At 54.0% G+C, this 13050-nt stretch overlaps 5 protein-coding genes across 5 annotated transcripts; 2 read left to right on the top strand and 3 right to left on the bottom strand.

Moving 5' to 3' along the window:
* Positions 1-25: 25 nt before the first annotated feature.
* On the bottom strand, positions 26-802 carry PODANS_1_11490 (uncharacterized protein; the record flags this gene model as incomplete). The annotated part of the gene is made up of 1 exon (XM_001908779.1): positions 26-802. A coding segment is annotated over one exon (777 nt), but the record flags the coding sequence as incomplete, so codon positions are not given.
* A 306-nt stretch (positions 803-1108) lies between these two features.
* On the bottom strand, positions 1109-2995 carry PODANS_1_11480 (uncharacterized protein; the record flags this gene model as incomplete). The annotated part of the gene is made up of 1 exon (XM_001908778.1): positions 1109-2995. One exon carries the CDS (start codon positions 2993-2995, stop codon positions 1109-1111), a length of 1887 nt encoding a protein of 628 aa, XP_001908813.1.
* Positions 2996-4340: 1345 nt separating this feature from the next.
* On the top strand, positions 4341-6149 carry PODANS_1_11470 (uncharacterized protein; the record flags this gene model as incomplete). Its single annotated transcript, XM_001908777.1, has 1 exon — positions 4341-6149. The coding sequence occupies one exon, from the start codon at positions 4341-4343 to the stop codon at positions 6147-6149; it is 1809 nt and encodes a 602-aa protein (XP_001908812.1).
* A 580-nt stretch (positions 6150-6729) lies between these two features.
* Positions 6730-7558, top strand: PODANS_1_11460 (uncharacterized protein; the record flags this gene model as incomplete). Its single annotated transcript, XM_001908776.1, has 2 exons — positions 6730-6749; positions 6814-7558. 2 exons carry the CDS (start codon positions 6730-6732, stop codon positions 7556-7558), a joined length of 765 nt encoding a protein of 254 aa, XP_001908811.1.
* A 255-nt stretch (positions 7559-7813) lies between these two features.
* PODANS_1_11450 (uncharacterized protein) lies at positions 7814-9872 on the bottom strand (the record flags this gene model as incomplete). The annotated part of the gene is made up of 2 exons (XM_001908775.1): positions 7814-8352; positions 8432-9872. The coding sequence occupies 2 exons, from the start codon at positions 9870-9872 to the stop codon at positions 7814-7816; spliced, it is 1980 nt and encodes a 659-aa protein (XP_001908810.1).
* Between the last annotated feature and the right edge of the window lie 3178 nt (positions 9873-13050).

The raw sequence follows: 13050 nt of genomic DNA, 5'->3' as shown, positions 1-13050 counted from the left end.
CACGCCAATCCGCCCCGTCCCTCGTCCTGACATAACTCTCAATAACATCGTCCGGCAACCCGTCCTCCTCCCTCGCGAAGTAAACCTTCGTATCCTCCACATGCCCCCTAATCTCATAACCCGGATGACTCGCATCCGCCTTTGGCGCCATGACGCAAACCCCCGTCAAAACCCGGTGATACCTCCCATCCCTCAGATGCGTCAGCATCCGAACATGATCTTGTTCGTTTTTTGGCTTTTCCAATATCTGCCCTGCGCGGGTGGCGATGATTGTATCCGCTGCAATGACAACAGCTGGATCTTCCAAATGTTCCTTGGTGGCGTCTGGTTTGGCCTGGGCGGCGAGGACGGCTTCGTAGACGGCGTGGCATTTTGCTCGGGCGGTGGCTGAGACGTACTCCTCTGGTGAGTGTGTTTTCTTGTCGAGGTCCTCGGGGGTGTTTGAAGGCCAGACTTCGAGGTTTGTGAGGCCGATTTGGTTGAGCATTGCTCTTCGACGGGGGGAGGCAGAGGCTAAAATCACGCGCTTGGTGCGGAGGTGGTTGAGGATGGGGAGTTGAAGCGGCAAGGGGCCGGGTTTGATGGGGGCTGATTGACGGAGGGGGATGCCGTGGCTGCGGGCGGCGGCGATGTAGGAGGGGGGTTCCTCGGGGGGTGGGGAAGTGAGGTCCATTGCGTTGATGGTGCTTGGAAAAGGTGGTGGTGGTGGGTGTTTGAGGGAACAGGTGGTTGTGGTGGTGGTGAAATGGCGGGAGAGGTAGAGGAGAAGTGTGGCAGGTCGTCGGAAAGGGGTCAAGTTCATATGGGGAAAGATTGTGACAGGGGTTTTGGAGCTCTTGTGGTAAGAAGAGGGAGCTTGGTTCTGGAAAGGAGGGGCGGGACGACCCAACGAGGCACTGCCGCGACGGTGAGCGGGGACCCCACTTTTGAACGCTGCGGTGCTGCGTCATAGCTGTGTGGCGTGGGTGGTACCTTTGAAGGGCTTCGGCTTCGGCTTCGGGGACGTTTGATATCAACGGTGGTGGAGTTGAACTCTAAAAGATGAAATTCTATTCATGCGTGATGTATATGCTGCTCTACCCTCCATCCCATGTGCACCTGTCCTTTTTTATGCCTCCTTTTCCGTATCCAACCCCTCCTTCCCCTCCGCCCCCTTACCCGGCTTGGGAATCTTCAACGGGTGCGCCTCGGTATTAAAAACATAGTCATCCAAACTGATGAGGTCCGGCTCAGAGAAGATAAGATAATAGTACTTCAGCGTCTCGGCAATCCAAAAGCTCTCCATCGAGTTCTTGGTTCTTGACCTCGTCCCACCCCGGCCATGAGCATCCGCCTGCTCTTCACCCGGGGCAACATTGACGTCTGAAATAGCCGTGTACGCCTCGTTTGTTTCGGTCGCTTTTTGAACAGCCGTGAACATGCGCCAGGCGATATCGAGCAAGTCCTTCTTGCCAGTGATGCGGTAAGCAATAAAGATAGACTCGATCGCTTCAGGCCGGAGGAGATACGAAGGGTCCTGGACAGCCCTGAAAGGCTTGGGATACCGGCCAGGGGCGGTGTTGGCGTCTTTATAGGTTGCATCATCCCACTTGCACCGGGGAAACTCCTCCTCTTCTTCGTCCTTTGATGAAGGCGCAGAAGAGGGAGCAGGGCAGGGAATGATCTCTGAAACCTCAGGCATGATCCCAGAAGGAAACGCTTCATACGCCCAGGCACACCCACGAGCGAGCTGCTCGCCAATCTTGACGTGGGCGGGTTCATGGAAGAGCTTCCCACCCAAGGCAAACATTCCACCCGCAAAGCACCCCAAGTGCTGCACCTGAGGCTGGAGGTCGATAATGTCTTGACCATTAGCATAGACATTACCCGACAACAGCACATCAGGCGGTGTGGCAGGGTACAAATCCGGGAGCATGGGCCGGAAAAGGAGGTGGTTGCGAGCGGTGGCCATGGACTTCATGTGAAGTTTCTTGTACGTTGGATCGAGGCCACCGAGAAGGACGTACATCTTGGAAAAGTACTCGTAGGCCGAGTCGGCAGAAGCGCCCAGGCTAAAAGAGCTACCCTTCGCACTGATAGGGTTCTCGGGCTCGTTGCGAGAGACGTCAATAAACACTGGCCACATTCCCGGGAGATTTGTGTCGTCCTGCGTCTTCTCAAGGGCGCGCGTCACCCCAGAAATGGCGTTGAAATACTTGGGATCCCCAGTCAGCTGGGCAAGCCGAGTAAATTCGAGAGACAGGGTTCCGGCTGCAGCAGAAGACTCGCCCATGCTGGGTCTGAGACTTCCCGCCTTCGCCTCACGAAAGTTGAAGCTGTTTGCTGGCATGTGGTTGGGGGTGTCGAAGCCGGCGTAGAGCATATCGCCCAGCTCAACGGCCTTGTCGAGGAGGACCTGGTCGCCATTGAGATCGTATGCTGAGAGGAGACCACCCAGATACCGGATCGTCGTTTCGAAAAGCGAGCAATGTGAAGAGGTCGTCTTGTCCCAGTTGATGGTAGCGGTCTTTTGGACCGCCTCCTTGTATTCGTCCTTCAATCCCATGATCCACAGCGTGTCCAACGAGTCCACCAGCGTAGCACCCCATCCAGCAAAGGTGTCTTTTCCAGTGAGCTTCTCAGGGAGGAGCTCATCCCGGCCCCAGGCGTATTTTCGATAGGCGTTCCATGACTTCTTTGCGGCCTGCTTCACAGCCTCCTGTCGTTCCTTTTGAGTCTTGATGTGAGACTCGCTGGTTTCATCCTGGGAGAAGTCATACTGGATGCGGGGAAGCTCTTGTGGGATCCCCTCTGGCAGCTTGGTGAGTTTGGACTCATCAAACGGGTATTTCATCCGGCGTCTTGCCCAGTCGTAAGTGCTTTGGACATATTGCCCCGTTTTTGGCACCATAGGAATGGCAACATAGTCTGCTTGGTCGAGGAGTATATAGAAAACAAGAGCGACCACCGTCAACAGAGCTAGGCGTTGAAACCTGCGGGCGGTTAGGATGGCCATTGCTCCCCTTTAGCCACCCAAATGCAAGTGATGGCGACGGTGAGAGGCGGGACGGGAACCATCAAGAGGTCACTGGATGACCTGGTTGGGAAAGAATAGGTGAGCGAGAGATGAAAATGATGAAGAAAAGTAAGTGAATGAATGAGCCCAAGGCGCAGCGGTGGAGCAACAGTAAAAGGAGATTGTCAGAGAAACACGTCAGCTGCAATGAAAACAAAAGTGCATCCAAAAACCTGCCGGGTAACTCAACAAGCTTCCAACGGGTTGCTCGTCCGGGTCGAATAGCGGCTCACAGAAATGGAGAGCTTGCCCCTGACAGGCTGCGATGTGCCCTGTAACTGTGGAGAATCGACATGCTTGGCGATCTTGTTAGTGCCGATTTCCGGTATTTATAGTGGCTGTGAGCCCTGTTTGTGAATTGATACGAGCATCACCAATTTCGAGGGAATAGGGGGGGGGGGGACATTCGAGAACAATAGGAAAGGATACGCGGAGTGCTCTCTGGGCTGTCCGAGGTTGCATACCGCTATGAAATGCAGCGGCAGTCGTGAAACTGTCCGAAATGCCCGGCATTGAATAACTTCCGGTGGAAGTCGACGGCGGGATTCAGCCGGCGCTAAGGCAGCTCCAAGGAAATCTGAACCCAGACAGCCGGGTTCGACCTGGGAGGGAAAGGCGAGACCGTCCCACCCTTCAGCTGCAATGTTGTTTCATCTCAACGATGATTGGAAAACAAAACAACACAAATTAAAAAGACCAAAATTCTTGGAGAGAGGACGACAGCGGGCTTCAAACTCCCCCAAATCCGACCCCAGATTCTCCAGTGCGGGGGGCCACATGGCATCAGTGGCAGTGTTTGCCCAGATCTCGGGGCAACAAGGAGATAAATGCTCCAGTATCAATATCCAAGACGTCAGATAAGAGCATACGACCAATAGTCTCATCATAAACTCACGGGGTTAGGCTGACTTGCAGACTGGACGCCTTCAAGTTGGGGAAACATGAAACCAAAAACGACGATGTCAGGCTCTGCCTCCAAGAGCTGAGATGCACCAGCATACATTCGATTTAGCGCAGGCGTCCATGGCACATAGACTTCCAACTCCCGAACTGACAAGAAGGCTCTGGCCGGAGTTGATCCTATTGGTCCCAGACCTTCACACCTACCACACCTTGACATGGCCTCACGTAACGAATAGCCAAACGACATCATCTGGAACTCTCAAACAGGAATATCAGATGACCGCTATGTCGTTGTTTTGCTTGCCCCATCGCGCTGCTCCCCTCTTCTAGGACTTGGTCTTGGCAACAGTATCGGCTCGACCAGCCAATTACTTCGTTGGTCATGTTGATGATGAGGTTTAAACCTTGCCGGTTAAGTTCACCGGGCGTTTTTAATGAGACGGACGTCCCTTCGATGGAGGGGACCGCCCGACTCGGCAGCCTCACTCGGGCCTCTGAATCTCTTACCATATGCCTTGACAAGGGATTTCGTTTCTTTAAGTACGGGAGGAACAGCCTCCACTGTGGTCTTGGTGCTCACAGCATCTCCGAGGAGCAAGCCAGGATATTCAACATGATCCCAAACCATGCCCCCAAGCTTTCCGTTGCAAGGCAAGACAGTCAGTCTAGCCAAGGAAGCCAAGGGGGCAGCGTCTGGCTTGCCGATTGCCAGCAGTACCGAAACGTCATCGAGAGTCTCGCCTCGTCCGAGCCTAGGTTGAGACGTAGAGACCCCAGACTCGAACTCAAGAACATACCTTGGCCCTTCAAAAACACCAGAATCGCCGTGCTAGAGTCCCCATCCGCGGGCTCTCCCTTCACCAGAAAGCCGTGGCAGTGCAGCGACCCAGCAAAGTTCAGACTCTCCTTGACCGACGAATCACCCGCCTCAGGCCCAGATGGACGCCGAATCATCATCATGGAGGGCCAAGCCCCAGCCCACATCGGCACCCTGGGCACACACTTCAACATCCACTCCGCCTTCTTCGTCGACCACGAACGAGACAACGCCCCCGAAGCCTTCAAGTCCAACGACGCCTACTACAACATCTCGCTCCCATGCGTCCAAAAAGAGCATGTCACCATGAGATACTACCAGCTCATCTCCCTCCCCAACAACCTCCAAAGCAACTTTCGCGTCTTTTGCGCAGAAACCGGGCGCACCGTCACAACTACTCGAATCCTCGGTAAATTCGCCGACACAGTCTGCCTCCACAGGAAGTGCTCCATCTGGCGGCGCCCACGAGAAAATGGCACAGGCTGGGATTGCATCGTCATCACCGACCCCCCCCTCCGATACGTAGGGACCTCTTACGAAGCCTACAACCCGATCCCCGTCTCCCCCATCACGCGCTTCCACCAGGGGGGGTACCCCGACTTCATCCCTCACCAACGACAGATGAAGAACCTCCACCGCGGCGGCCCGCCCCGAACGACACTCCTCGACGACTTGTGCTTCTACCTCGATCACCACTGGGATTTATTCGACAGCCACGGCACCGACCTGGTCTTGACCCTCGCGCAAAAGATCGTCGCAAGCCATTACCGCCAACACGTCGGTTTTTTGCAGACGTACATCTCTCACGTGCAGCATAGCATGTCGAGGCAGGAGAATCTCGAGTACTTCAACACCACCGCGGTAGAGAAACAGTGGTCAGATGTGCAGTCGTATGAGCGGAGGTTGTCGTATTATTGTATTGATCTCGAGTCGATCATGATACAGTGTCGGATTCCGTTTCAGGCACCGAACGTTTTGTCTGGCAGTGGTTCGTCTTCCGAGGCAGATTTTCAGTTTTTGTACATGGCGTTGAAGGATGTGAGGAGGAGGGTCGAACTTTTGAGCAGTAGTATCACTGGGCTGGCGGGGATGGCGGGGAATAGGCAGGCGGTGGAGGAGCAGGTGTTGAGCAGGCAGGAGGCGACGAGCGTCAAGGCGTTGACGGTGGTGGGGTTGGTGTTTATACCGCTTGGGTTTGTGGCGAGCTTGTTTGGGATGGAGGATTGGTTTGCGCCCGGGGGGGAGAGGTTTTGGATGTATTGGGCGGTTGCCGTGCCGGTTAGTGTGGTGGCTTTTGGGCTGTATTTTTTTGCAAAGGTGGTGAGGGGTGGGGGGATGGGGAAGCGTAGGGTAGAGGGGAAGGGAATGTGTTGATTTGTTTTTGTTGGAGTCTTTGTGGTGTTTGGGATGTGGGCGTTGGGGAGGGGAATGATTGATGACTGACCTATATACTCTACTTACATCTGGACTATAAGCCAGATGGACAATCGCTAAAACACTCGCTATCAATGGAACACAGCAGACTTTTGATATTCCCCCAAAACATCTCCTGAAATTGACATCTCGAATATGACGTCGTCAAAAAGCGCACATTGAAAGTGGATCTCGAACCCTTGGTGGTCTGGATCTCGACCCGCAGTGGAGTTCGGAGACCCCACCCAAACCTGCTGCCAAAGTCTTATCTTATCGCAGCTGCGCAGCTCTCAAATTTTGGTTCTGCCGTCTGTCGAGCAAGCGCCCGCCAGAAATCCTGACCGCCCGCTGCTTTCGCTGTTGAAGAGCGACGATCTCGCTATCAATCGATTATTCGATCACTCTACTTCCACCTTCACTGTCGCACTTTTTCAGTTGTGACAGCGACAGCGATATCAATCAACCCGATTCCATCACAAAAGTTGCATAAGAAAGTCAACAGAACCGCAACCCAAAAAGTCGCAAACCCCAAACCATCACCATGTCTTCCCTACGGAACAGGTAACCCCTTCCCCCCCTCCCCCTCCTCATCCTTTTTTCAAATGCTAACCAGTAAATAACACAGCGTCCAACGCCGCTCCCACCGCGAACGCGCCCAGCCCCTCGAGCGCGCCAAACTCGGCCTCCTAGAAAAGAAAAAAGATTATCAAAAACGCGCAAAGGACTACAAAAAAAAGCAAACAGTCCTCAAATCCCTCCGGGAGAAAGCCGCCGAGAAGAACGAAGATGAGTTTTATTTCGGCATGATGTCCCGCAAGTCGGCCGGGTCGTCTTCTCTCACTGCGGGAAAAGGGTTTGATGGAAAGGTAGCGGGGGATAGGGGAAACAAGGCTATGGGTGTGGATTTAGTCAGGCTGCTCAAGACGCAGGATTTGGGGTATGTGAGGACTGTGAGGAATATTGTTGCCAAGGAGGTGAGGGGGTTGGAGGAGAGGTGGGTGCTTGCGGGCGGGGGGGAAGAGGAGGAGGATAGTGAGGATGAGTTTGATATGGGAGGGCGACAACCGAAGAAAGTGAAGAAGATTGTTTTTTGTGAGGGGGTTGAGGAGCGGAAGGAGGTGGTGGACGGAAGGAAAAGGCAGGAGAGGGAACAGGAGAGTGATGATGAGGATGATGAAGAGAGGGTGAGGAAGGAGCGGAATTTGGAGAAATTGGCTAAGAAGTTGAAGGAGGCGAGGAAAAAGCTCAAGGCGTTGACGGATGCCGAGTTGGAACTGGAGGTTACACAGGCGAAGATGGCGAAAACGGCGACGAGCGGGGGGGTTACGAAGGCGGGGAGGAGGATCAAGGTCAGGGAGAGGAAGAGGTGATCTCTGGGCTGGAGATGGTTTTCTTTGATTTGTTTTTGTAATGTACGTTTTTGCCACTAGTACCCATCGTTTGTTTTTCCCTCTCCAAACAGAGCGAGAGTCTGGCTTCACTCTGAGGGGAAAAGGGGGAGGGAGATATTGATATTAGAACCTGAGATATATACCCGACGCCAGAATTCATGAGTTCATATCCTGTCCTGCCTGACCCAAAAAAAACCCAACCGGTGGAATCAAATATCGACATGAAAGAAACACCTATAGCTTCCCTAACCCACAACATCTCGCCAACCCGTTGATGATTCCCCCGAGACATTTAAACACCAGCGCTAGACTCCCAATCAAGCATTTGAAGAAAATCTTGATCAGCCACACCAACGCCCTCAACACAGCAGGTAACTTCTCCTCCTTTTCTTTCACCGATCGTTTGCCGTATTCACTATCCTGGCTCTCGAGGTCAATCTCGAACTGCTCCATCCTCTTCTTGCTGGATCGGCTTTTAGACCTCTTCTCCGCCTTCTTGGCCTCTTTCTTCCGTTGTTTCTCTTCTCTTCTCATGCTCGCACGGGAATCGCCCCCTGCCCGTCTGGACGACCGTGAAGAGCGACGGTCGCCGGAGATGACAGAACCATTCCCCCCACCAAAAACAACCGGAGGCGGCTCGAAGACCTCGACACCGGCGGTATATTGGTCGTCCCCGTGCGCGACCAGCACCAACGCAGCAACAACAACATCAACCAGGTACACCGCCTCGATCTTGGCCGCGATGGAGGTGTCGACTTCCAGCCAACCCTGCCCTGTCCCGTCGCGGGTGAGTTTGGCGAGGTGGACGGGCGATTCGAGGTGCTCGAGGGTGTATTCTGTTCTTGAATAAACCGGGTTTCTCTCTATCGTCACGCAAAAGGGCATGGCTAAGGCGGGGTGGACGAGGAAGTGGTTGCCCGAATCGGGATCGAAGACTAACCGCGCGGATTCTTGCTGTGCGAGCGCGACGGTTGTTGCGTCGTTGGAGCGGTCGGCTACCAGGCGTGCTGCGGCGGAAGGGCCATAACTGGGCGACCAAACCGTCGTTTTCGTTCCTCAGGCCGGGGGGAGTGAGGGAGGTTGTCAGGACTTCTAGCCAGTTTTTGGCGTTGTGTTGGAGGGAGCGGGTGGATTTGCTTGTGCGGAGGGACATGCTTGTTCGGAGGGAGGTGGAGGAGGGGGGCGTGGAGGGGGAGGAGTTGATTATGTTTGCCGATTGGGAGACGCCACCTGGGGTTGGGGATTGGGAGGGGGAGCCGCTGTTTGGGGAGGGGGGGGATTGTTTGAAGGGTTTGTTTGGGTCGTAGCGGGAGAGGGAGACGAGGGCGGAGGCGGAGGTTGGGTCGATTCGGAGGCAGTAGAAGGGTTGCGAGGTGGAGGAGGAGAGGGTGTAGACTGGGGCGTCCGGGGTTGTGGTGAGTTTGAGGCAGAAGGGGCGGCCTTCGAGGGAGGAGGCTTTCCAGCCGTTGGTTACTTTCCAGAGGGAGCGCAGTTCTTCTGTTGAGGAGACGGGCGGGATCACGGCCGGTTCCTGGTGGCGGGGCCAGCGGGAGGAGGTTGTGGTGGGCGCTGGGGACTGGATTGGTCCTTGGGGGGGTGATTGAGGGTTGTGGTTGCTGGTGACTGTTGGGGCGCGCTCTCGTCGTGGGGAGTAGAGAGGACGGGAGATGGCTCCTTGGGGAATGCGGGTTGGGGAGGCTTCTTTTGGATAGTACTCCTGTCTGTCCAGAGGAAGCTCGGGGTTGTAGGTGGGAAAGATGGAGCGAAGTTGTGGTGGGTTTTGATGGGACGAAGAAGATGGTCCTCCTGAAGAAGAAGATTGACCAGCCGGGGCGTATGTGAGTGGTGGTTTGGCAATTGAGCTTCGAGATCGAGCGCTGTTACTCCTGACAAGAGTCTGCGCTTCGGAGAAGGCTGTCTCGCATCGCTGCGGTGGATCGCTCACCGGCTGAGCACATGCCGTCTCAACCACGGGGTCCGGGACAGGTACAGCATTGGACGGCCCGGCCTCGCTCTCCTGGGGATATTGCCGTCGTTGAGATTCTCGAGCGTCAAGAGCATGTTGCCATGGATTGGTTGATGCAACCCTCTGCTTTCCTTCCCTGACTGAAGAGTCCCTCCGTATCCTCGGACCACGAGGAGGCGATGCCTCTGTCGAATTGGACGGCCCCTCCTGAGGTGTCCCTGACCTAGTCGGTGGTCTCTGCTGGTTCTGACTCCTCGACGGTGGTCTGGCAGTAGTATTTGGGAAGAGGGAGAAGCCTCCCGGCCCCTGAGGTGGTGGTGCCGACATGGTGTGTGGGCGATATGCGGTGTCGTGGCTATGCTGTGTTTCCTAGCCTTCTCTAATGCTTCTTTTTCCCTTCCTTTCTCAGTATCCTACACTTTCCACGTTTCCGTGTCGCGAACCGGCAGAACACAAGTCGCACAGCAATTCCAGAAGTACCTGTAGACCTGCTATCGAGACATTATGGAGCGATGGATCAACACTGTCGACGGCAACAACAACAACAATTGGCGATATTGGACCAGGAAGCAAGAGCAACCAGTGCACAAAATGGAACAAGAGAGAGAGGGACCAAAATCGTTTTATTCAGGAGGTCGTACCACAGTACATGTTGTGATAGCTAGAATACCCCGGTACAAGCGCGTTGCTTCTACACAGTCTCATGCAGTGCGCTATGGGAGCTCTTGTTTCCGTCTGCAGTGGGATGCTGTATTTTTAAGCGCTGGGGGCCGAGAGCGACGTGTTGGTGGTGCCTTGTGAGTGGACGGTGGTCAAAAGAGGGGAAATAGCCGCTCGAAATAGATTCCTTTGGTGACACCCTGGAAACCCCCAGCCAATCAGCGACCAAATCACTCTGCAGTTAGACGCCCTTCACTTGCCTCTGCTCACACCGCGCGCTCGACTTTCTTCTCCGTGACTTTTGGGAAGAGGGTGCGGAAGTGCGTGTTATTCGCTGGTGGGCTTCTCTCATCTTTCCAAACTCCGAGTGAGGAGCAACCCAACGTGGGCTTTCGCCCAGACCGCCGTTCTCTCTGGAAGGAGGGGCACAAGGCTGGAGGAGGGCGGCACTTTGTCTAATTGGTGATGAGATCAGATCATTTTCTCTACCCACGCCGCTAACCTCTTTTCTGAGTGCGAGTGCGGCATCAGATCTCAACCAACGGGAGTGAGACGATCAGTCACTGCTTACTACCCGCCTTGTCTTGAGCGGCTTCCGTACCGGAAATCTTCACCAGATGGTGTACTGGAGATACCACATTCCGTCCCAGAGAATTCTTTAGCTTCCTTCTTCAAGAGTGACCAACTCGCAGCTTTGCCGCCATCACGCCCAGCACCGCGGTTCCTCGCGCTTGCTGATATCTTCATCATTGAGCCCGGCATGGCGGTAAAAGAGGCGCCTACAGACCGTTGATGCCCTCGTCAGTGATAAGACGGGATGATGGCTGCGTTTCAGAAGTCTGCCTTGTCCAGTCTCTTGCCGTGTCCATGTCCATCTCAATTTCCAATCCAAGAATCCGTTGTGGTGATGCCTCTCTCGCGTTCAATGTCCAAAACGCATGGCAAGAGTTACACCACCCTCCGGGCCGTCCCCATCCACGCCTCTCATCAACACTGTTGATATTACCCTCCCCCCTCAAGCGAGCAAAACATGCCTCTATCCTGCATCGGAAGCCAGGGCACCCGTTCGGCTGTTGCTGTTCACATATAACACTTCTCTCTGACCCTATGATATAATCTGTTTAGAATAGCTCCCGCTCTAGAAATCTGGAGTGCATATGCATGCCACGTTATACTACCTACCGTGGCCTATAAGACGGGGGGGGGGGAAATATCGTGGTCTAGTCATACTTTGTGCTTTCATGCTTTATGCCGTGGATGAGTACAGATGTCAAACTTGCATCTCGAACCGTGTTGCCGTCAGTCAGCCTTGAAATGTCTGTGAGGGACGGCAGAGGCGGGATGGTTCTTCCCAAGCCAATCTTGATCTAAACCTGGAGCCACTACCATCGACAGCGCGGCTCGAGATGGTAAACCTGGTGCTAGGTAAGCTTTGCAATTCTCCCGGTCTGGTAACGTTAACCGGTCAGCCTTGAAATGTCTGTGAGAAACGGGAGGGACGGGATGGATTTCCTAAGCCAGGCTTGATCTAATCCTGGGTACCTAAACCTCGATAAGAGACAGCCTTAAATGCCTGTGAGAGACGGCATGAAAACAGAATGAGCCTTCACAGACCGGCTATGATCTAAACATGGACCCGGACCTCAACTGGGTGGCTCGAGATGGAACCCTCATCTATGAATGGCATCATTTATGGACCAGGGCTACCTTGGTGTCCTGCCATAGACGGTTGTCGATGAAGCCCGTTTGCTGCCCCCCTTCCAATGGAACCCACGTCCTAAAACATCACTGATCATGCCATCTGAAAAAAAGGCCCGCTAGTTCACACTGGTTCAAACGCCAACTACCTACTACCTAGCTAGGCCTATCCAAAAATATCTTATGGCCCAACCCCCGTGGCTGCGGCTAGTGCCCCATCGTTCGAGAACCATGTCCCCGGGTCGTGGGTGTTCTATTTTCTGTTCAACCTCCATCTTCGCCTAGGTGCCTCCCCGAAGGCAATCACATCTCCGGCTTGATAACCCTTCTCGTCACCACCGCGAGAGAAAACAGTCCCTCAAGCCGACCATCCCGACGCCGACCCGCCTTCCCATAAGCAGCCTTCCACCTCCTTCTCTCCCGTCCATTAGATATTATTAGCCAAAAGCACACCTACAAGATTGGTTAAAACCATCGCCTGGTACCTACCTATGACGCCCATGAATGCCCAGTCAGCGACCACACCATCATTACCATCAGTCAACAACACCTCAAACGAAGTCCCATAGCGAGATACAGTAAGCAACCTAACACAAACAGGATGAGCTACCGGCGCGAACAACACCATTCGATCGCCGTTGCCTCTCAACACCGTGAATGCCTCTTGCCAGGCGAAGGTCGTCTATAACCAGTTTAAAGAGACGAACCCAAAGACCATTCTCCTTCTATACCTAGATCAGTCACATCAGGTAAACTTCTCAATATACAGACACGCACCTAACAGAGTCGAAACCCATTTCGAGGTATAACTTTGCAGTTTTTGAGTAGATATTCATAAACATTCGCCATGTTCCCTTAAACTAACCACAAGCAAAACTAGAAAACATGCTACCCAAAAAGTTACAAACAAGCCACAATAAATTTCGGGTATCTGTTATATCCCCTCCCTCTCCTATCATACCATCCAAAATTCCATCCCATATGTTTCTGTTCTGAATCCCCCTATCCCGATCCTCTGGGAGGTCTTCAATTCCAAAAATCCCATCCCATATCCCCCCATATCCCTTTACCCATAATAACCCAACCGACGCCGCCCCCTCCCAAACCGACCAAGTCCAAAAACCCATCCCTCTCACCCACTCCCCCC

Source organism: Podospora anserina, chromosome 1 (assembly GCF_000226545.1).
Source record: "Podospora anserina S mat+ genomic DNA chromosome 1, supercontig 2".
Taxonomy (NCBI): domain Eukaryota; kingdom Fungi; phylum Ascomycota; class Sordariomycetes; order Sordariales; family Podosporaceae; genus Podospora; species Podospora anserina.
Note: the sequence above shows the minus strand (reverse complement) of the source record. Positions and strands in the feature narration are given on the sequence as shown.